Source organism: Myxine glutinosa, chromosome 3 (assembly GCF_964187855.1).
Source record: "Myxine glutinosa chromosome 3, kmMyxGlut1.1, whole genome shotgun sequence".
Taxonomy (NCBI): Eukaryota; Metazoa; Chordata; class Myxini; order Myxiniformes; family Myxinidae; genus Myxine; species Myxine glutinosa.
In genome coordinates, this window is record NC_136263.1 from 134,518,747 (window position 1) to 134,543,777 (window position 25,031).

Consider the following 25,031-nt stretch of genomic DNA (forward strand, 5'->3'; position numbering starts at 1 on the left):
GTTATTTACCGAGCGGTTTTATGGTATGACCACGTCTGCACAAGTTACCCGATTGTGCCCGAACGTTGACTAGTCGCGCGATGCTGGCTCAATAAGAAAAAGAAGACACCCGGCTGGATTACAATAACACAATACGACACCAATGTTTCAATTCTCAAGACCTCCGGAGGAGATTATATTCGTACGGAAAGGTCAGATTACAGGGGCTAGAGGTATAATCACAGAAAGACAGGCACTTAGACACACTCTTATATTAACCCCGGACAGACGACAGACAAACGGGACAACGGCTGACTCACACGGGGGTTGATGACAGGAAAGCGGGTATCGATGGCTCCAGGTCCTCCTGGGCTCGGGGCAGGGTACAGTACGGTCCGGTCCGGTCCAAAGATGCGGGGAGGTATCGTCGCGCTGGGGGTGGCGGTGGCTTCTCTCTCCAAGCTGAGGCGCATCTGACGTCACATCCGGCGCGGGGCCGCGTATATCCGGCGGGGAGTGACACGCCCTCGGCTCGTTAGCGCCGCCCCAGATGGAATCGGCACGTTGCTTCTCATTGGGTGCGTGGGGGGGTTACTGGCTCCGCCCCTGACGAGGAGCTGACAGCCAGCCCCTTCGGGGTAACGCCGTGGAGCGCATGGTCATGGCGGGTAACCGAGCCGGTGTGAGGACGCACACTCCCCGCCCCTCTGTTGTTGTAGTCGTAGTTGTAGTTGTAATTGTTGTTGTAGTTGTTGTTATTGTTGTTGTTTGGTGAAGAAGATGGGAGGAGGTATGGGAAAGGTCCTAAACTCACTACTGATGCCATATAATCACATTCTGGTGCAACGAAGAGTCATAATTAATGGAAACGAGGCCTTAACTGACATAGATTAAGAATAACTAGGAAGATGTCCGAAAGTTGTCTACGTGTGGTGCGGTGGACCTGGGCACGACATTTAATGGGGGAATAAGGGGAAGGTCGGCTCTACTGATTGTTATTTACATGCAATGGGACTAGGGAATGGGGGATTGGGGAAAGTTGGGGAGTATTGGAGAAAATAGGGGAATATTTACAAGCGGATATGGAGGCCAAATTCCATATTCGCAACATTGCACCCTTCTCTACCCTCGGGGCGTCCCGACCCGATAAATTTTTACCTACTTTAGTGTGGCACGCAATGTAGTTCCCTCTACTATTAACTCTACCCTGAGTGCGACAGTTTTACAGATATTCACAAATGAGTAAATATGTCCCCCTGCGACGTTGCACCCTTCTCCTCACAGAAACACACCCACAGGATAACCGAATCCGGAAAGAATTCTCAAACTAAACATACAGCCGGTAGGGAGCATTATTTACAAGATTACGCTGATATCTACACTACGATCCAGGACCTGTTTTTGGAGGAACACATGCAGATGTTATGCATAGAGAGAGCGCGCTTGCCAGCATCGATACACCAACCCACGAGTGCTCTGTGGCCGACGGCCTTTAATAACGTGCAGAGCACCCTTCCCGAGCATCAAAAGCACCACCCCACCACCAATCGGTTCAGTCACCATTGTTCATCGGAATAAAAATAAATTCGACAACCCCTAACCCTGCAGGTGTCTCTTGCTCTTCGTGTGGCCTTCAGTGGTGTTAATTAACAGTGGTTCACCTTTATGGCATAGGTGCCACGTTGACCCATAGGTCCATCCCCGGGTGGTGCTTGGCCGCAAACGAACTGCGGTCCATTGTGGGTGGCCACAAACATTGCGGTCCATATGGTGTATCGATCCCGGCAGCAAACAGCGAAAGTGCAGGCCCACAACTGCGCAGCCAGCACCTCTCTCTCCTCTCTCTCTACCCCAAAGCCAGATCCTCGGAGGTGGGAGACAAAAGAAAAGACAAGTGAGTAAGGTGGTAAGGGCGCAAAAGTGCACGCAATGTAAGGTGATGCACACTGGGGGCACATGGGAACCAGGTGAGACAGGTACGTTCCTATCGTACGCCCCCCCCCACCAGGTAACCTACATGGCCCCTCCCTTACCCCTTACTGTATCCACAAAACACAACACTACCCATAAACATCTACTTTACAAATCAACAAACATCCCTACTGTCTTCCCCGTTCCTCCCATATACCAAATTCGTCTTCTCTCCCTCCTAACCAATCAAATTTGCCATTTTCAACTCTCATCAAAATTTGCCATCTCCAACTCAACATCATAATTTGCCATTACCAATTCATCATCAGTCCCTCCTAGGGAGGGAGAGATGGAATCACCCCAATGTCTCATCCACGTCGTGATGCGTCTCACAAATCCACACAGCGATTCATCTCCTGCAACAAAACAAAGAAAACACAGGTGTGGAGTCATCATCATCACCACAGGTAAGTGGCTGCGTATGGTGCGACAGGTTCATCAATCCTAACTATCTCCTAAATGACTTTAACAACTTTACACTACCCGGGGTCTTTCTCCGGCCAAACCATTGGCCCTCTTACACTATGGGTTCTAAAAACCAATTCCCATTGGCCAAACTGTGGTGCTCTTCAATTTGGGGTCTCACTCCCCCGATTCATCTCCCGGTGCCCTCGTACAATTTCTGGGCTGCGACGTGTACCTCTCCCAGTGGGTCTACCCACCTGCACACCTCCACCACTGCAGTTGCCTCCGAGCTTACCTGCTCCTTACCCTAACCTAACTAACTGGGGCAGGCCCTCTGGCGCTCTCCCCACTCGGTGCCCTCTCTGGCACTGGGCTACCCGATCCACACCCGGGATCCTCAGGCACCCACTCACAACTACCGGCTCCCAGAGCCCACCTGCGGCCTCACCTGGCCGACATCCTCACAGTGGTGGAGTGCTCAACCAACTACACACACTAACAGGCTACACGCCCAGCCATTTCCACAACACTAATGCACCCATTCACAACACCATTCTGCAACCGCACCACAGATGCCAATATCCAACCACAATTTACCTGTACCCTCTACCTAACACTTACACTACCCGCCCCGGGTATCCGTGATGGGGTCCACTCTTCCCCCATTCACACCTTCGCACCATGCACACCACTCCGTACCACTTACTCCCACTCTCTCCACACACCTGTACCTGCACACCTGTGCTCTCACACCTGGTGCCACCTGCACCCTTCTCTCCCCAAGCGCATTCGCGCTGATCCACAACACTCACTACTCATACACTGCTCCACACACCTGTCCAGTTGCACACCTGTGCAATCACACCTGTTCAATTCTCACACACACAGCATCATCTCAGCTAACTACTCCCTTCTGAAACTTGCGCTTCCCAGTCGTCCCTTTAAACTATTGCGCTCCCACGTCATTATCATCCATACTAATCTACCTGCGTCCCCACTACAGGTATCAGTCACTAACTCAACTTAACGTTACCTACTGTCATCTTCTAGGGCCCTATTGATATAACCTAACCCACCCGGGCTAGTTTTCACTGCCATCAACCCCATACTCTATTGCGCATTTGCCCCACCTGTGAGGGATGGTGGATTTGCCATCCCACCACATCGGGGGTCTCTCACTACCAATTTTGCACATCAAATTTCAACAAATCAAAAATTTGGCCAATCACTGCCCATCATCTGCCAATCACTACTGCCAATCCTTTGCCAATCATCAAATTTTGTTTTTCTCTAATTTTGGGTCCAAAACACTAACCTCATCACCCAGTCTACTCACTAATACCTCTCGGTGCGCCAATCCCTGTCCAAAGCCCGGTTTCGTAAAGCCAAGCAATGGATGCTGGTTGTTTTGTGCCAGCGGCTGGATGCGTCCAGCACTCGGTGCAGGGAAGGAGGTTTACCCGGGCCGAGATCCCACGCACCATCTCGGCACGGAGCCATCCAATGTCCCGATCTCGACCTGCCGGCACGTCTCAACAAAACGTGGTCGCCATAACGACCCTTCCTATCGGGCTGCCAGCTCCGCCTAGTGGAGCCTGGACGCGGCCGTTCAAAGCGAGGCCCGGCACGCACCGAGGGCCCGATTCGGCTATAAGTCGTTCTAAACTCTATCCCGTCTAACGTCGATGCTTCACCTGGACGCTTACACCCCGCAGCCCGTTCCTTGCTCACACATCCAGCCGTGCCCATGCTCCTCGTACCTTTCCTTACACACCCAGGTACACCCATTCCACTCACAGCCTTGGTCACACACCTGACCACCGAACACTTTGGCACACATTCGTTGCTCGCACACCTCACCAATACACCGCTTCGCGCCCCCTCCTCGGTCACCTCCTCTGTGACAATCACAGGTGTGCCCTCATTCGCACACCCAACCACGTGCCTCACCACCAACTCCAGCGTGCATTCCCACTCACGCTCTACCATTCCAGGTGTGCATCCTTCCATCCCAGGTGTACATCCTCGCTCACCTGTCACGACCAGCTCACTCTCCTTGTCACTCTCACTACTCTCACCTCCATTCTTGACAGCGCACTCACCCTTACTCTTGACAGCGCACTCTTTCCTCGTGCACCTGTCCGTCACACACCTTTCTCGTGCACACTCTCCCGTTACACCCTCTGTAACACTCACCACAGGTGGACACTCTTCCTTACTTCTGACAGCGCACTCTTTCCTCATGCACCTGTCCGTCACACACCTTTCTCGCGCACACTCTTGCGTTACACCCTCTGTAACACTCACCACAGGTGGACACTCTTCCTTACTTCTGACAGCGCACTCTTTCCTCATGCACCTGTCCGTCACACACCTTTCTCGCACAACCTCTTCCGTTACACCCTCTGTAACACTCACCACACCGCGCTTCCATGTGCTCCCTCGCACACGCGCTACGACCGACTCACTCTCGCCAGCACACTCACTCCTTGGCACGCACTTTTTCCTCACACACCCCAGAGTCGGACTTTCTCGCACACCTCCTTTTTCGCACACCAGACCTGTCGCACACTTCACCAACGGCCTCTCACGAACACCCGGGTCTATCTCGACCCCCAAGCCTCTTAAATCACCTGGCGCATCATACGCACGACCATATTGGTCACCACTTACACCGGGTCCTCTTCCTCTTCGCTTCTCCTCCATCACCTGCGAATCCCTCATCCGGTTAACGAGCACATCACGATCCAAACACAGACTTTGGACCAATTCTTTTATCTCCTCTTTTATCTCTTTGTTATCCCCTCTCCGTCGCTTCTTAATTTCGCTCACCCCTTCTTCCACTTCTTCTAATTTGTGCCTCACCTCTTTTATTCCCCGGTACGTCTCCTCAAGCTCGTCCTCCAAGGCTACCTTGACCGTTTCCATGTGCGTCCTCACCTGCCGGTCCTTCGTCTCCATTACCTCTATCACCTCGTCCAACCTCGTTGTCAGTCCCTCACGTACCATCTGACATTCCCTCTTCGTCGCTACCAAGTCATCTTTTAGTTCTTTCTGTGTCGCCTTTAAACCTCCTAATACCGCAGTGTTCCTTTGAACCTGCTCCACTAACTCCGTCTGTCCCACCGTCAGCTGCTCCACCTCCTGCGTCAGGTCCTCTATGCCCCCTTGTAACTTTACAGTCCCCTTTCTCACCTCCTTTTCCATGTGCTCCTCACAGTGCCTCACCTCCTCGCGCACTCCTCCGACCTCCTCACTCACTCCTCTTCTGATCTCCTCTCCCATCACTTGCATCTCCTGCCCAGATGCCACCCTCATCTGCTCCATTTCCTCCCTGTGAGCATCCAATTTGGTTTCTACCCCCATTCTGACCCCCTCTATCTGCTGCTCCATTTGTTTAACTTCCCTTTCCGCTTGGTCCCTCATGTCCCTCAATTTGCCTTCCATACTGTTTTCTAACCCCTCTAACCCATTTTTCACTCCCTCTATCTGATTCTCCTGGGCAGCCATTCTATTTTCTACCCCCTCTAACCCATGTTTCACCTCTTTTATCCCGTTGTCTAACCCCTCAAATTTCTTTTCTAATCCCTCACCGGTACCCCTCATTTGGCCCTCTAATCGCCCACTATCAACCCTCATTTGCTCACTCTGAGCATCCATCCGGTTCTCCAATCGCTCACTATTCTGGGCCATGAGCGCCTTTATTTGTTCCATAAATAGGCCCCAATCCATCGGCGGCGCTGCTACGGTCGCGGGCGCGGTGACCAGCGAGGCGCCATTTTGTGCGTTTGCTACCCCCGCTGTTTCGCTCTCCTCACGTGTCTCAATTTGGTCCTGGACCGACCCTGCTTCACTCTCCCCTACCGGACCCCAGCCGTCTTGATCCGCCATAGCGCGACTTTCAAAATTCGGGTTTTGTAAAACAAAACGAATTTCGGTCGCTCCAAATTTTGACCAAATTTTTTTTTTTTCCTCTATTCGTTTTTTTTTTTTTTTCCAAAATTTGGTCGGGCCTCGAATCTCACTCCCAGACACCAATTGTTACAGACGTGGCTTGGATGTTATTTACCGAGCGGTTTTATGGTATGACCACGTCTGCACAAGTTACCCGATTGTGCCCGAACGTTGACTAGTCGCGCGATGCTGGCTCAATAAGAAAAAGAAGACACCCGGCTGGATTACAATAACACAATACGACACCAATGTTTCAATTCTCAAGACCTCCGGAGGAGATTATATTCGTACGGAAAGGTCAGATTACAGGGGCTAGAGGTATAATCACAGAAAGACAGGCACTTAGACACACTCTTATATTAACCCCGGACAGACGACAGACAAACGGGACAACGGCTGACTCACACGGGGGTTGATGACAGGAAAGCGGGTATCGATGGCTCCAGGTCCTCCTGGGCTCGGGGCAGGGTACAGTACGGTCCGGTCCGGTCCAAAGATGCGGGGAGGTATCGTCGCGCTGGGGGTGGCGGTGGCTTCTCTCTCCAAGCTGAGGCGCATCTGACGTCACATCCGGCGCGGGGCCGCGTATATCCGGCGGGGAGTGACACGCCCTCGGCTCGTTAGCGCCGCCCCAGATGGAATCGGCACGTTGCTTCTCATTGGGTGCGTGGGGGGGTTACTGGCTCCGCCCCTGACGAGGAGCTGACAGCCAGCCCCTTCGGGGTAACGCCGTGGAGCGCATGGTCATGGCGGATAACCGAGCCGGTGTGAGGACGCACACTCCCCGCCCCTCTGTTGTTGTAGTCGTAGTTGTAGTTGTAATTGTTGTTGTAGTTGTTGTTATTGTTGTTGTTTGGGGAAGAAGATGGGAGGAGGTATGGGAAAGGTCCTAAACTCACTACTGATGCCATATAATCACATTCTGGTGCAACGAAGAGTCATAATTAATGGAAACGAGGCCTTAACTGACATAGATTAAGAATAACTAGGAAGATGTCCGAAAGTTGTCTACGTGTGGTGCGGTGGACCTGGGCACGACATTTAATGGGGGAATAAGGGGAAGGTCGGCTCTACTGATTGTTATTTACATGCAATGGGACTAGGGAATGGGGGATTGGGGAAAGTTGGGGAGTATTGGAGAAAATAGGGGAATATTTACAAGCGGATATGGAGGCCAAATTCCATATTCGCAACAGTATCCATGGAAATCTCCACGCATGGCTTGCGGACTTCCTCTCTGGTCGTAGTCAACGTGTGGCCCTGAATGGGTTTCTCTCATCTCCCCTTCTGGTTCAGGCTGAAGTTCCCCAAGGCAGTGTTCTGGCGCCTGTGCTTTTTCTGGTCTTCATCAATGATCTCTCTGACTTTCTGGAAAATCCTCTCTATCTCTTTGCTGATGACTCCACTCTCTGCTGCTCCATACCTCATCCCTCAGATCGGTAGTCTGCAGCCTCCTCACTCTCTGCAGACCTGGACAAAATCACAGACTGGTCAAACAAGTGGAACATGCCTTTCAATCCTGACAAATCTCACACTCCTATTATGTTTCTCTGAAAAGACCGACTGGACAACCCTGAGGGTGCTCAGGCAACACTATCCTCACTGTCCACCATCTGGAAATCTCCCACAAACCAAGAACTGAAGTTTTGACTGCACAGAGCTCTGATATCTCAATTTTCTGCTGTGGCTGAGATTTGGACACGCAATGCTATTATAAACACACACATCGATATTCACCCTGCTCAAATTTGATTTGCCCATATTCACCCCAGGTCCACTTTTTGGAAATACCGACTTCTTTCCTGGAAGTCCTAGCATGTATTTTATACCTCTCCCAACCCCTCCCCCCCCCCCCCCTCTCCTTTCCATGCCTCCTTCCCCCAAGCCCTCTCCCTCCCACAGATCTCCTGATGTCCCTGATCTCCACTGTTGTCCTTGTGTGCTTCCCTCTCTCTCCCTATCTTGTCTCCCACTCCCTTTATTAGTCCCCTACCGGTGCACTCCGGAGGGGACTGTAGGTTTGCACGCCGTCCCTCCGTCTGTCCGTCCGTCAGTCCTTCAGTCCGTCACGCAAAGAACAGTTTTCCGGACGTTTTTTTATAAACTCTTAATGCCAATGATTTCAAACTTGGCACATGGTTTCCTCATGATAAGTTACAGATCAAGTTCGAACTAGGCAGTTTGCGCCAAACTTCACGACGTTTCGATCATGTTTGACAAAGTTATGGCACTATGAACTTTGGGAATTCTGATAATTCTGATGATCTTTAACTCAGTGCCATTTTAAGTTTTAATTTCCTTTAAAAAAGATTTTCTCTGCAATAATAGGACCGATTGAGATCAAATTTTCACCGTAGGGGGGACTCGGTCTGTAGAATATTTTAATGGTAATTATGACGTCACAGGTCACGTGGTTCGGCCGCCATATTGTTTTTCGTGAAAACACGAAAACCCCTTTTTCTCTGCAACGGCTGAACAGATCGAGGCCAAACTTTGCAGGCAGAATCGCATACCCATGCAGAACAAAAAAGTCAACGAGCATGACGTCACGCGTCACATGGTTTCAGAGTTATGACGTTTTTAAGCATGAACCTTTAAAACCGAGCTCCTCCCTCATTTTTGATCCAATCGAGGGGAAACTTCACAGATCTGTTCAGCATGTCAGTCTACTAAAATGTCCTTTTGGAATTTGTGATAGGGCACGTGGTTTGGCAGATATCGTTAATTAAACGAAAAAAAGAAGAAAAAAAGGATATCTCTTGTTTATTCTAGAATTCTCCTCAAGCCGCACCGCGCGCCCTCAGCCTCGTCTGCGAACGTCAAAAGCGTGACACAGCGCGCGCTTTCGGGAGGGGCGGAGCCAAGCCAAGCAACATATATATACACATCGATCATTGATCGTGAACCGGAAAATATAATAAATTACTGATATTTAGCGACTCAAAAGGTTCTTTATCAACAACTTATTTTGTCGTGCTTCTGCTGACCTGTCTGCAAGGTGTATAAATCGAAGTCCCTAGTGCGAATCACAGGTGAGCCCATCCTGAGGTAATTAGCGATTGGGAACGATTCAGAACCTGTGGGTAAATAACCCTTTGGTAATTTCCCCAACAGTTTTCCGGACAACAGACTGCCAGCAGGGGACATGTATTGCATCGCAATACTCAGAATGCTTGTTATATATTTTTTTATGTGTGTGGTTGTTTTTTTGTGATTAATGTTAGCTCTTACATGAGCCTCGATCTTGTATACAGAACAAACAAACAAAAAATCTCTTATCTTCCCCCATCCAAAACCTTGATCTTTTATATCCCCGTTCAAACACCCCAAACCCACCTTCTTCAAATTTCGTTTTCTTTCCTGAAAGTCCCTGTAGCGTCCATCTTGTTTTTCCTGTGTAATCCACCCCAGCCCTCTTCCCTCCACAGATGTCCCAATGTCCCTGTTCTCTACTGTTGTTGTGCTTCCTTCTCTCCTCCCCCTCCCCCACACCCCCCGTCGTCTCCCGCTCCCTTTATATTATATGTTTTGTGTGTGTTTCTGTTTTTATGTGTTTTAAGTGTTAGCTCTTACATGAGCCTCGACTTTGTGAACAGTAACTTGTTGATTATCTTATCTGTATGTGTTTTAAGAGTATTGTCGCGCGGACCCTTCGGTTAACACCAGGGCTCGCGGATGGACCAGAACGGATTTACTTGAGGCAACGACCAAACACAGATTCGGCTATAAAACACGGGAGGAAGAAGGAAAATGGAAGCTGTGGTAAAAGCGTTTACCTGGAGCGTGCCGACCGCGGCTTCGGTCCTGCAGGGAATTCATGAACCGAACAACCACAAGATTTAATGTACAAAAATAAACACGTTTATTCCCGGCACCTGATAACAATGAAACGCGCCGGTAATCAAATAAAAGTCCTAATTTGGGATCCCACACACCACACTTCAAATACGCCACACAGGAATGGATTACGAAAGGAAATGTCTCGTCGTATAATGTTCTGTGGTGCGTCCTTATCTGTCTGTGGTCTGTCATCCCCACTTGGCTCCAAGCTCCGCTGCACCGCGAAGGCCTGAGCCAACGCCCACCCCAGGCTCCTCGTCGACCGCCCACGAGATCCGTGCAACACTCTAAGCTCCAAAGCACCGAGCACCGCTCCAAGCACCAAGCAGATGGTGAGCCAACGACCACCAGGGACCTCCCAAGACCAAGCAGGGAGGCGCAGAGAGCACAAGACAGCCAGAGACAGCCAGAAAGCACAAGGGTTTGAGCTGGACGTGCAAGAGGGCCAGAGGGACGTGCTGCGCAAGAGAGACCTGGATGTGCAAGAGCGCCAGAGGGACGTGCTGCGCAAGACAGAACTCGATGTGGCTATGCCTGCCGGAGGTGTAGCTGGCTGCGGCCCATGCGGCGGTGCCCCGAACTGGCCTCTTGCCTGTTTTCTTCCGAAGTCCTTGTCAGGGAAGGGAATTTAATTAATGTGTGCACTAAAGGGCCTGTCTAAGTGTCTACAAGTGTGCATTGCCGTAAGGGACAAAGGTTTGGCTACCAGGTTTGACACACAGGGGTTTATTCTTAATCCCTAGAACTATTTAACACCTGAACATCCTGGTATGTTTACAAGCAGACATCTTAACCCGACAAACCGGACGAAAACACAGAACTTATTACAGGGTAGATTCCCTATCGCGACAGACGAAGCATGTTACCTATTCAGATCTACCTGACTCTAGATATTGCTCTACCCTACCGACATAACAGTATGTTTAAATTGTGCACCACAGATGTAGTAAGGATTGCCCCGTTATCCCTGGGCCACGTTATCTCCCCTCCCTCTCTGCTTCCCCACCTCCCCCCCCCCCCCCCCCGGGCCTAACCAATCAGCTTTCAAGTGTGATCAGCTGACAAAAACAAGCTAACAGTGCTTCTTAACAGTAGCAACACAATGTGTTTCACACGTACATTTATGAGGACCTGAACTTCGCTGTGTGATGACCTGAAAAGTGTGTGCCAATGCGTTGAAAGACCACTTACAATGCCAAATGACTCTCACCATCCGCTGGCTATTCCACGAGACTCTTTTTATTTATTTATTCTATACAGGATCGAGGCTCGTGAAAGAGCTAACATTTATCACACAAAAAATCAAAACAGACACACAAAGTATATAATAAGGGGAGTGGTAGACAGGATGGGGAGAGAAGGGGAAGCACACAAACACAACATTTGAGAGCAGGGACATCAGATCTGTGAGAGGGAGAGGGCTTGGGGGAGGAGGCATGGGAAGGGGGGGGGGGGGGGCTGGGAGAAGTATAAAACACAAGGATACTACAAGGACTTCCAGGAACGAAGTTGGTATTTCAAAAAAGTGGATCTGGGTGAAATTAGCGGGGGTAGAAAAGATCAAGGTTTTGGATGGGGGAAGATAAGAGATGGTGGTGAACAGCTGTTTTAAAGACCTGGAGGGAGGAGTGGGATTGAAGAGAGTGAGGGAGTTTGTTCCAGAGGCGGGTGAAAAGAGGAATGGAGTGAAGGTGAGCAGAGAGTCTTGATTTTAACAGTTTAACCATAAGAGGGTTGCTGGCAGATCTTGTGCGACCTGCAGGAATATTTGGGGGACAGAGCCCAGAGAGAGCTGGGGGAGCAAGGCCGGAGAGGAGTCGGTCGAAGACAGAAAGACCACCAACCTGCCTGTGGTGAGTAAGTGAGAGGCCCTCGGAGTTAGCTTCATCGTGGGAGATTCCAATGATTCTGAAAGCTTTGGTTTCAAACTTATTAGACTTATTCTTATTATTCTTATTCTTATATTATATATATATCTTATTCTTATACTTAGACTTATTCTTGTGTACTTAATTTTGCTCATCTTTCATAGAATGTCAGACTGAACTATTCTCCAAATATTAATTCCCTGATATAAATAGATCAATTTGAACATTAAATCTATGAATGATTTCTATCTTTTGTAAAATGAAATTGACACATTTTCATTTTGATGGATGCCTGTCCCTGATGTTAAGGTTAATCGGAGCCATTTAAAGCACCACAGCTCATTTCAGCTGTCGAGGCAATTTATGGAGCATAACTGCTTGTGACCTTGTGGGAGTCCTTGCGACCCTGTGGAATTCAGGAACATAAATCCTTGCAACCTTGTGGGAGTGGCAGAAAGCCTCAATGCCTGCATGAAGGCCTATAATGTGAAATTAGTATGAAAGGATGCGGCCTGGCTGGCTGTGAAAGGAATGCTGGTTAATGCGATCAAAAATTATTTTTAAGTTGGTGATTGTATTTTTCTAATTGTTTTGAGGTTTATTTATATTAGCATTACAGTTTGCGGGTTTCATGTTTAAGAAAAACCAGAAGGGTTTTAGGCAAACTTCCAGCGGTGGTGAGTAAATCAGGTTCCATAAGCACACATTAATAGTTTTCTGGTTTTCGTTTCAAAACGAGATCTCGGAGACGGTGGGAGGGATTTTCGAAGCTCCACACGGTCTCCACGTTTTTCGAAGTTAAGTCTGTTCACAATTGTATTTTGTCGAAACTGTATTTATCATTCGGTGTGTGAAGTATTGTGTGCAACTTTGGTTGTTTCTCGGTGTTTATCTTTCATAAATTGATCGTCTGTTTGCCGTGTCGTGAGCAAGGCCTTTGCCGCGTCGCGAACGATTTGAAATCGAAGTTAAGTGATTGTTCCCATTTGTATTTTCGTTAAAACTGTATTTATTTATGGTGTTGTACGTATATTGTGTCCCGACGAAGATTTTTCGGTGCAAATCTTTCATACCTGTATTAAAAATCGTGTTAATTCGTGTCGTGTCTTGAGGCCTTGTACAGTGTACACTGTACAACCTTGAGGCTTTGTTTTTCTCCAAGCGGTCCGTCGTTTGTGATCCAATAACTTTCGTTCTCTGTATTCCCAGTCTTTTCACCCATAGCCTACTTCCTTGTGTAAATCTCAACTCAAAAAAAATAAAAAATAAAAAAAATAATAACCATTTCCTTCTCTGTTCTCATTCGTTTATTCATTCTTATTCGTTCGTTCGTTCTTCGACCACGTGTTTCTCCCCCATTTCCCCAGATAGTTTTCACTGTTATTAACCATCAATGTTTACACTTTCCCCTCAAGTTATGTATTCCGTCATATTTTATAACACCTTTTTCTTCTTCTTCTTTAAAAGGCTGCTTTCGACTTGCTCACCAAATCAATTCATCCCAAAAAAAATATCCATCTCCTATAGTGCCTTTTTTCTACATTCCCTAAACTCTCCTGCACTCCATTCTCCATCCAGCGTCCTTAAACGTATTTTTAACTCGAAGGTCACAAGAAACTCATTTTGCAATAAATGTTCGTTTCCCATAAATCGTACACTTTCTAAAATCCAATCTCACCCCTCCCCTCCAAATCTTCCCCATAACCCCTCCCCTCCAAATCTTCCCCATCACCCATCCCTTTCAAATCTCCCCCCTTGCCCCCTCCCTCCTAAACTACCCCCTCCCCCCTCCCCGCCAAGACGCCCCTCGCCCCTTCCCTCCCAAACTCCCCCCTCACCTCTCCCCTTCAAATCTCCCCACCCTCATTGCTTCTCAATTTCCCCCCTCTCACTCCCCCTCCTCAAAGCGTCCTCCCCGCTTCTTCCCCCTTCCAACTCTCACCTCCATCTCCCCCAACCTTCTGCCTCACTCTTCCCCCTCCTCAAATAACACCTCATTGTGCCTCACCCAATCACCATCAAACCTTTTGTCCGCCCCATCCTTCCCTTTCTCCGAGCTATTCTGAAATCTCTGACACACCTTCAACAGCTCTCCCTACCTCTTCCACCTCTTCCACATCTTACCCTACCCGTCCTCCCCCCTGTTCTGTATCTGATGCTCCCCCTTCCTCTTCATTAACGGTATGGACCTCAAACATCCGGGGCCTTCGTTCAAACTTAACTGATCTCTCCATACAGGTTGCATCTGTCAAACCAGACGTGATCTGCTTAACAGAAACTTTCCTCCTTTATGATGTCTCTGATTCCTTAGTATCTCTCCCGGGCTACTCCCTCCTCCGGTATGATAGACCTGAGCCTCGTCCTGGAGGCGGGGTTGCTATCTTTATCAAAAACTCTCTTCCTCACTCGCCCTGCACTGCACTCTCTCCACCTCACCCCCAGGAATACCTCTGGCTACGGCTTCCCCTTCGCTCCCACCTCTTGTTCATATGTGTGTTGTACCGTCCACCAAACAGTGATGACTCCATCTACATCTCGCTGTCTGATAATATGGACCAACTTATATCTACTCATCCCAACTCTCTCTTCCTCATATGTGGTGATTTCAACTGTCATCATGCCAGTTGGCTGGGTGTGGGTACCTCTCTCACCAGCCATGGCTCCTCAGCAAAGGACTTCTGCGACTCACTGGGACTGACACAATCTGTCAATTTCCCGACCCGGATCTCAGTCAACGGAACATCTTCTCTTTTGGACTTGGTTATGACTAACTTCCCTGAAAATGTCTGCTGCTCTTCTTCTGCTCCAATCGGATCATCTGATCATGTCCTTGTTAAAGTGGACATCTCTCTGACCATCCTCAGGGAGCCTGCTCAGCGTCGACGAGTCTGGCATTTCACTCGGGCCAACTGGCACGGTCTTCAAGCAGCCATCAATCATCTGGACTGGTCTCCCATCTCTACCACCTCTGACATCAACTCATCCTGGGAATTCTTCCAAAGTAAATTGCTCTCTCTCATGCACAGATTTATCCCATCTCGTCTTCAGCTGTCATACCCTTCCTCCCGTCCATGGTACACGGAATCTTGTGGTGAGGCTGTTGCCCAGAAACAACTTGCCTTCGTCTCCTGGAAAGCAAATCCAACGGAAGGAAATCTCATTTCCTTTCACAAAGCCCGAAACAAGTGTGTGTCCACCCTCAGGAGAGCCAGGAAACAATATCTCTCCGTTCTCAAGACCGAACTCTCTTATCTGTCTCCCTCTTCCAAATCCTGGTGGCGTCTGGTCAAATCCGTTTCTGGTGTTTGTTCCCCCTCCATCCTCTCCCTTACCTCAAACGGCTACACAGCTGACTCCGCATGTGAAAAAGCTGAATGCCTCAACTCTGTGTTTGCCTCTAAATCTTGTGTCCCAAACCCATCCCTCTCTGTACCCACCATACCCAGTCGTACCCTGCTGCTCCTGGACTCCGTGTCCTTTCCTCCTGACAAGGTGGAAAAGTTTCTGTCAACCCTCGACTCTGATTCTGCAACTGGACCCGACGGCATCAGCCCACGGGTCCTAAAATCCTGCTCTGCCGCTCTATCTCACCCTCTCTCTGTTCTCTTCACCCTCTCTTTTGCTCAAGGTCAACTGCCATCTGCTTGGAAATCAGCCAACATCACCGCTTTGCACAAAAAAGGTGCAAAAACAGATCCTAGCAACTACAGACCAATCAGCCTTCTCCCAATTATCAGCAAAGTCATGGAATCCATCATTGCTTCGGATACAAAATCTTTCCTCTTCTCCAATGGCTTGATCTCTGATCATCAATTTGGTTTCAGACCAGGTCACTCTACTCTGGACATGCTGCTTCTGCTGTCTCAACAATGGATGGAGGTCCTCAATGCCAAACAGGAAATTAGAGCTGTCTCCCTCGACATATCACGTGCCTTCGACACGGTCTGGCACCCCGCTCTGCTCACCAAACTCTCCTCCTTTGGTATCCATGGAAATCTCCACGCATGGCTGGCGGACTTCCTCTCTAGTCGTCATCAACGTGTGGCCCTGAATGGGTTTCTCTCATCTCCTCTTCCTGTTCAGGCTGGAGTTCCCCAAGGCAGTGTTCTGGGCCCCGTGCTTTTTCTGGTCTTCATCAATGATCTCTCTGACTCTCTTGAAAATCCTCTCTATCTCTTTGCTGATGACTCCACTCTCTGCCGCTCCATTCCTCTTCCCTCAGATCGGCAGTCTGCAGCCTCCTCACTCTCTGAAGACTTGGACAAAATCACAGACTGGTCAAACAAGTGGAACATGTCTTTCAATCCTGACAAATCTCACACTCTTACTTTGTCTCTCTGAAAAGATCGACTGGACAACCCTCCCATCTACTTTCTCAACAATCCTCTCCAAGAAGTTCTGTCGCTCAAGCTTTTGGGTCTCACTATCTGCCATGATCTTTCTTGGGAAAACCACATTTCCAAGCTGGCCTCCAAAGCCAGTCGCCGACTGGGCATCCTCCGTCGTGCGAAGTCCTTCCTCAGCACACCTGAGCTCCTCACCACATACAAGGCTTTCATCCGCAGCTCAATGGAATACTGTTCTCCCCTATGGGCCGGTGCTCCTGCCTCACACCTAGCTCGGCTTCACGCTGTTGAAACCAAAGCTTTCAGAATTATTGGAATCTCCCGCGATGAAGCTATCTCTGAGGGCCTTTCACTCACTCAAGGCAGGCAGGTAGGTGGTCTTTCTGTCTTCTACCGACTCCTCTCCGGCCTTGCACCCCCAGCTCTCTCTGTGCTCTGTCCCCCAAATATTCCTACAGGTCGCACAAGATCTGCCAGCAACCCTCTGATGGTTAAACTGCCGAAATCTCGGCTCTCTGCTCACCTTCACTCTTTCATTCCTCTTTTCTCCCGCCTCTGGAACAAACTCCCTCACTCCCTTCAATCCCACTCCTCCCTCCAGGTCTTTAAAACAGCTGTTCACCACCATCTCTTATCTTCCCCCATCCAAAACCTTGATCTTTTCTACCCCCGCTAATTCACCCCAGATCCACCTTGTTTGAAATTCCAACTTCTTTCCTGGAAGTCCTGGCAGTGTCCATATGTTTTATACCTCTCCCACCGCCCCCTTCCCATGCCCCCCCCCCCCAAAGCCCTCGACCTCTCTCAGATCTCTCGATGTCTCCATGTCTCTCGGTCCCTGCTCTCAAATGTTGTGTTTGTGTCCTTCCCCCTCTCTCCCCATCTTGTCTACCGCTCCCGATGTTATATGTTTTATGTGTCGGTTTGTCTTTCTGTGTGATTAATGTTCGCTCTTTCACGAGCCTCGATCTTGTATACAAAAAAAAAAAAAAGAAAAAAAAAAGAAGCAAATGTTTAAGTGTTGAAAATTAATCTCAAGTGCTTTCAATTTAATACTTTAAGGGTTATTGGGTTTTCATACAAGATTTAGGCTCATGGAATAGCAAGATGAGAGGGCAAAAAGCCAATGTAGGAAAAAGCCAAAAAACAGTGGGGCAGTAGGGCAACAGATGGACGCAACAAACAATGGTATTAAAGACCAAGAAGAGGAAGAGAGAAATAGAGAGAGGAAACACAATAACCTACAACTCCTGCAATTAAGAGGGATTTATTAGGATGGAGTTAATGAGGGGAGACAATATTATTTACTAGTATAAAGCCCATCAAAAATGATTGGTTGGAACAGTTTATTTGACAGTGCAGCCGCGTGAGCGTGCCAAAGTCTGAAGCCTGGGCCTAGTGTCAGGTGTGCTTATATCTTTTTTATTTATTAGATATCTTACAGACATAAATGGACACTCAGTTTACTCTGCGCACTTTGCACGTCACGTTCAGCAAATGTCACGTCTCTGTGCCTTGTATTTATTGTGATTTTTTAAAACCGCTTGTGTACAGACCTTAAGGCTTGGTTAATTCCAATGCAAGATACATAATTACTCTTCTTTTGGGTCTTCAGAGTCCTCAGTGTCTTTTGGGTCCTCTGGTTCATTTGGGTCCTATGGTTAATTTGGGTCCTCGGGTCTTTTGGGTAATTTGAGTTTTTTGGGTCCTCTGGATCTTTGGGGTCCACTGGGTCCTCAGGGTCTTTTTGGTGTTTTGGATTGACATCCTACAGACGTAAATTAACACTCGGTTTACCCTGCGCACTTTTCACGTCACGTTCAGAGAATTTCACCTCCCTTCGCCGTGTATTTATTGAATTAAAAACAAAACCGCTTCCGTACACTGACCTTGAGGCTCGGTTTGCAAGCCGCCGTCTACAATTCCAATGTAAGAGACATAATTACTCTACTTTTGGGTCTTCTGGTTCATTTAGGTCTTTTGGGTGCTCAAGCTCTTTTGCATCCTTGGGATCTTCTGGTTCATTTGTGTCTTTGGGATCTTTTATGTAATTTGAGTCTTTTGGGTCCTCTGCATCTTTGGGGTCCTCAGGTCTTTTCAGTCATCTAGGTCTTTGGAGTAATTTGGGTGTTTGGGTTCCACTGGGTCTTTAAGGGTCTTTTTGGTGTTTTGGATTGTTTGGTTCTGTGGGGTCATCAAGGGTCTTCTGTGTATTTTGGGTTTTCAGGAACTTTTTGGTCTTCCGGGTCTTTGATATTTTTTGGTATTTGGGGGTGTTTTGGGTATTTAAGGGTCTTCGTAGTCTTTTGGGTCTTTGATGTATTTTGAGTCTTTGTGGTATTTTAGGTCTTCTGGGTCTTTTGGGTCTTTTCGGTCTTCTGGGTATTGTTAGACTTCAGGGTATTTAAGGGTCTTTTGATCTTCAGGTTATTTTGGGTCTTCGTGGTATTTTGGGTCTTTAAGGGTCTTGAGGTCTTTTCAGTGTTTTGGGTCTTTGGTGTCTTTATGGGTCTTCAGGGCCTTTTGGATTTTTGTTGTCTTTTGGGTCTTGCGGTATTTGGGGTATTTTGGGTCTTCTGGATATTTAAGGGTCTTTAAGGGTATTTGGTGTATTTTGGGTCTTTGGGTCTTTACAGTCTTTTGGGTATTTGGGTTTTTTTTGGTCTTTTGGGTATTTAAGAGTCTTTGGGGTCTTCTGAGTCCTTATGATATTTTGTATCTTTAATAGTCTACAGGGTATTTTCGGTCTTTGGGTATTTTGGGTCCATTGGGTCTTTGGAGTATTTTGGGTGTTTGGGGTTCATTGGGACTTTTCAGTCTTTTGGGTCTTCAGGGTATTTTGGATCTTCAGAGTCCTTGGGGGCTTTTGGGTCCTCTGTCATTTGGGTACTTGGGGTTGTTTGGGTCTTTTCAGTCTTTTGGGTATTTCGGGTCTTCATGAGCTTTTGTGTCTTTAACAGTCGGAAGGGTATTTTGGGTCTTTTAGATCCTCAGAGTCTTTTAACCGATGGACACACAGTCGTGTTCAAAGATTGCCCATTTAAACCTCCCCACTCAGATCCATCCTAAAGCATTAGTCAAAGCCATAAATAATGAATAATGAATACACATACACACACACAGTTTTATATGGTAGATTATTATTTTTCATTTCTAATTTTTTTTTGTATACTAAGTCGAGGCTCGTGTAAGAGCTAGCACATATAACATGTAATCAAGGAAGCAGGAGTCAAGAGGGGTAGAGAGGGAAGCACAACAACAGTAGGGAACAGAGACATCAGGAGATCTGTGGAAGGGAGAGGACTGGGGTGGGGTACATGGGATAAACAAGATGGGCACTACAAGGATTTTCAGGAAAGAAAATGGAATTTGAAAGAGTAGGGAAGGGGTAGGGATGGAGAATTTTTCGTTTTAATAACACCAGACTCCGTTTCGGTAATGTGGTATTAAACTGTAGTGACAAAGTTTTAATGCAGTTGCGCAGAGGAGATTGGGAGGAGGAGGTAAAAGCAAATTCCACCACATTTGCGTACATAATACAGAAATGGTTCTTTCCCATTTGTCGTCGACACAAAAATGGCCGTTTCATAAAACCTTAACTCATGTATAAAGCTGGAGAGACAGGGCGATTCAGACAGTAGCCATAAAACACATTATATATTCATATGCAGCCTGTGGCTGCTTGGCTGCATCGTTTCATGGGAGCGCAGCTGTGCCACTGATGCAATGCCCCCTTACCAGTGAGCTGGTACTCATTTTGTCAAACTCGGAAGGATGAGTCGACCCACCTGGTGTTAATTCCCCAGCACGACGTGTGCTTGAACTCAAGACCCTAGGATCTTAAGCCAGCCACCTTAACCGTTAATTTAATGCCAACTTTACTGTTATGCTCTTTCCAGAAGGATGTTTATAAACGAAAATAAATGCCGAAATTAATTACCGCAGTCAGTGCTTTTCTTTCTTGATGTGTTTGTGCCAGAATAAGCTCCATCTCTGTTTCGTGCTGCTGGTTTATCCAAACCAGGCTTTCTTGATGTTGACCTTCAAGTTGCTGCATCTCTTTGGCAGCCACCAATCTCTGTGCCTTGGACTCTTGTGCTTGATTTTCTCGCAAACTTTTCTCCTCCTCATAAAGTGTTTCCAAGGTCTGCAGGATATCCACAGAACGTTACAACACATGATCAGCTTACTAAAGTAGACCTTGTTTCGGATTACATTTGTCAAGATATTTCAATATCTGTTACTTTTTCAAACATTTAACAAATTGACCATTGAATAAATCTACTTTAAATTCATAATATGTGACCAGGTTTGACCAAAAGGTTCACAATTTCTCTCTCAAAGGTGCCATGCTTGCCCTTGAACTGCCCAATATGGGTTTGATTTCCAATTGGGGTTAACTCAAGAAACAGAAAAATTCCATTCTGGTAAAATGCCAACAGTAACTTCTGCATCTAAGGAAAAAGCTGTAGAATTTCAGATGGGAACATAAAACCAGCTTTATATCTACATTTAGGTTCTAGACAGTACATGAGTACACTCCCAAAAGCGTCTTTCAAAAACAAAAAGCCATTGTATCCCTGTATCCTAGCTTAATTCGCTGACTTTTTTCTTCTTCTTTGGTTCATGGAAGAGCTGTCACAAAAAAAATCATGCACACATGCTCACGGACATGAGAAAACGCGGGAATTTGACATGAGACAAACAAGTTACTTCTCAGAGAATTTTAAGGAAAATCTCTCTCCTCTCCTCCCATTCCATCCATGGGACTCAAACCTAATGAGTTCATCTATACTGTATCATCTAAATTCTAAATGCTGAGTGTCAAACGAGGAATCAGTACAAGTTTATTGTATGACTCAACCAGGGACAAAATCAAACCACTGACCTATCAGATTCAAAGCAGATGTTCCAATGGTATTGAGATTGGTAAATTAGCACGACGTACACAAAAGTGGTAAGATGACCGGGATGGTGAGTAAGAATTGAGCACTTCTCATCCTAAAATTTCCCATTTTGGCAGTGTCTCCAACAGCCTCTCATAACAACAAGAGAGTTCATCGAACATGATATCCCCATGCAGTCTTCAAATATACACTTCCATTTTAATAAAATAGTAATTTTAAGGATTGTTGAAGAAGAAAAAAAAAGCTCTGTGGGCAGGCACTATGGCGTGAACGAGTCAACTGTGCACTACATAAAGAAAAATGAGAAGGCGATTCGCAAAAGTGTCGCGGCTAGCGCAGTACCCAGCACCAAAGTGGTTACCCAGGTCAGGGATGTTCACATCGAAGCAGTGGAGAAAGCATTAAATGTGTGGTTAGGTGACAATGCCCAGAGAAACATTCCTTTAATCAGATCTCTGATTCGTGAAAAGGAAAAGAGAATGTACAATCACTTGGCTGGCAGCGGACGACTCAACTCACGCAGCTCAGAGGAGAAGAGGCATGCCCCTGAGCAGGTCTTCAACACAGATGAGAACGGCCTGTTCTGGAAGAAAATGCCCACAAGGATTTTCATCTCGAAACGAGAGAGGACAACATCGGGCTTCATGGCTGCTAAAGACCGGGTATCTCTTCTCTTCTGCACCAATGCCAAATGAGACTGCGCGATCAAGCCAATGATGCTGTACCGTGCCCTGAACCCACGTGCTCTCAAGGGCACAAACAAGCAAACTCTGCCGGTATTTTAGAGGGCCACAGATAGGTGTGGGTAACAGCTACCATCTTTATAATTTGGTTCCACAACTGTTTCATCCCTCAAGTGGAGAGGTACAAGACAGAGAGGAACCTCTCTATGGTTCTGCTGGTGGACAATGCTCCTAGCCTCCCAGAGGCACTGAAGGTGGCCCATGTCAATGTCGAGGTCATCTACCTGCCATCCATTACCACCTCCCTGATCCAACCACTCGACGAAGTAGCAATTTAAACATATAAAATGTATTACACCCGCCGCACCTTCCATTGTGTATTGGATGCTATTGAGCTTGCCCCTCAACTTAGCATCGAGAAATGTTGGAAGGAGTCAAAACCCTCCACCATCAATGCTTGCTGGCACAATCTATGGCCAGAGGCAGTCAATGACTTCAGAGGCTTTCCCGACAGCAAGGAAAAGAGGTGGACAATTACTGGGTTGGCATGGCAGGTGTGAGAGGAAGGCTTCAATGACATGCAGCCTGAGAAATTGGTGGAGCTCATCGCTTCGCATGGTGAGGAGCTGACTGAGGATCTCGATTCATGGGCTAAGTTGTGAAGTTGTGTTCTTCTCAAAGTTTTGTTTGAAGGCCTATTTTCAGGATCGTCAGTGATCCCCGGATATCCTCCAACTGCAATTTGTTTGTTCTAACTTCTGCTTCCGACATGCCAATCTATCTTCGTGTTGCCATCACCGTCTCCTTCAGATCCATGTCATAAGCCTTCTCAAGTCCATGAATGCCAGTGTCATTGCCCCTTATTTCACGAAACCCTGCTCTACCAAATGTATATACCGTTGGTGGAGCAGTATAAACATCAGAATAAACATCCCATCTGTCATCTTTTCCCTTTTTAAAACACTGTTCTTTGCCTATCTTCTGCTCTACACTTTTCTGCATCTCCACACATTCCTCATCAGTGCCTAGCGCTCTGCCCTTCTTCATCCTTTATGATGCTATCTCCACCTCCGATTCCGTAATCTCCATTATGAGTAACTCCAGGTCTCGTTGCCTTCTTCACAGTTCAGCAACTCTTTTAAATAGCCCCATATGTTCAGTACTGCCCCCTATCCATAAGCAAACTTTCCCTACACTCATTCCTGTCTCCATCTGTTTTATAGATAATCATCTCCCCATCACCCTCATCGAACTTGCTGTACGCGTCCACTTCCATATCATCCCTTGCCTTTGTACCCTTTTCCAATGTTCTTGCACAATTCCCACAAAAGCTTCTCTGTACTTCTCTAACTCCTTGTCCAGACTGATGGCTACCTTGCTAAGTTCCTCGTACTTGCCCCTTCACCCTCTCCTTATACTTCAGATCATCTTTGCACTTCCACAACTTGATCTTCTTCTGGCCCACACTCTTAACTTCCCTCCTTTTCTGCACAGGCTTGTGCCGAGTTGTGACATGATTCCCCAACACCAAATGGCAGTCTTTAATTCTCCACACTGTTGCTTCTGAACTATGATCAAATACAATTATGTTGTGTGCTAAATTGGCAGCCACAGGCCAGAAATTGTGGGAAGAGTCAGGCAAACTATCCAACCAATGGATGGAGCTCACATGCACGGCTCCTTTCATATATAGATTATATGGGGATATTTGAAGTGTCAATTCTTCACACAAAAACCACAAACTTTCATGGACCTAAGAGTGAGAGTTGTGCAACTGTAACTGAAGAGACGAGGATTTTTGTGCAGTTGACAATTTCCTCCATAGGTTGGAGGAAGTTCAAGGGAAAATGGCGGTCACATTGGACATGTTATTCACGACATTGTTCATATTTGATGTTCAATATTGTTCATATTAGATGAGTATATTCTTGCTTTATATTTCAAAAACTTTACAATTTTAAAGTCATCTTTCAGTTGGTTACCATAATTTAGATAGAGGAGATGGTATTATTAATTGAAGATGTCATACAAAAAAAATTGACAGTTATCACCATTACCACAAAAAAATAATTATACATTGTCTATGGATTATAGAGGATCTGTCACAGTCATGGCCAAAAACATTAGCACCATTGCACCTTTTTCAAATAACTCACAATTTTCTATAAAAATAAGTTGAAATTGACAAAAGTATTTGGTCTCCACAATTCTTTATTTCACTGTTAATATTACAGAACCTTTGTTTTTTATTCAGAACTTAATATATCCTTTTAAATCAGAAAATAAAGAGAAATGGCATTGACAAAATTATTGACACCCCAGACTTAATATTTGGTAGCACAACCTTTGGACAAAATAACTGCAGGCAAGCGCTTCCTATAGCCATGAATGAGCTTCCTACACCTCTCTACTGGCAGTTTAACCCACTCTTCTTGTGCAAACTGCTCCAGTTCTCCCAGATTTAAAGGGGTGCCTTCTCCCAACTGTTGTTTTCACATCTCCCCACAGGTGTTCAATGAGATTTAGATCTGGACTCATTGCTGGCCACTTCAGAACAGACCAGCGTTTTGTCTTGAACCATTCCTGGGTGCTTTTTGAAGTGTGTTTGGGGTCATTGTCCTGCTGCAAGACCCATGACCTTCGACTGAGACCAAGCTTTCTGACACTGGGTTGAATGTTTCGCTCCAAAATGCCTTGGTAATCCCCTGATTTCATGATGCCATGCACACATTCAAGGTACCCAGAGCCAGAGGCAGCACAGCAACCCCAAAACATCACTGAACCTCCTCCATGTTTGACTGTAGGGAAGGTGTTCTTTTCTTTGAAGGCTTAGTTTTGTTTTCTGTAAACATAGAGATGATATGCTTTACCAGAAAGCTCTAATTTGGTCTCATCTGTCCACATGACTTTCTCTCAGAAGGATATTGGCTTGTTCAGGTATGTTTTGTCAAACTCCAGTCAGGCTTTCTTAAGTCTCTCTCTGTATATATCTATCTATCTATCTCTCTCTCTATATATCTATCTATCTCTCTCTCTATATCTATATATCTATCTATCTATCTATCTATATATATCTAT

At 46.8% G+C, this 25,031-nt stretch overlaps 1 protein-coding gene across 1 annotated transcript in view; it reads right to left on the bottom strand.

Annotated features, from left to right (window-relative positions):
- The window catches only part of LOC137423191 (protein FAM184A), a 192,940-nt gene that overhangs the window by 95,159 nt on the left and 72,750 nt on the right, over positions 1 to 25,031 (bottom strand). Inside the window, exon 6 of the mRNA XM_078774580.1 lies at positions 20,304 to 20,510. Within this exon, the coding sequence (XP_078630706.1) occupies positions 20,304 to 20,510 (207 nt within the window). The remainder of the gene's footprint in view (positions 1 to 20,303; positions 20,511 to 25,031) is intronic.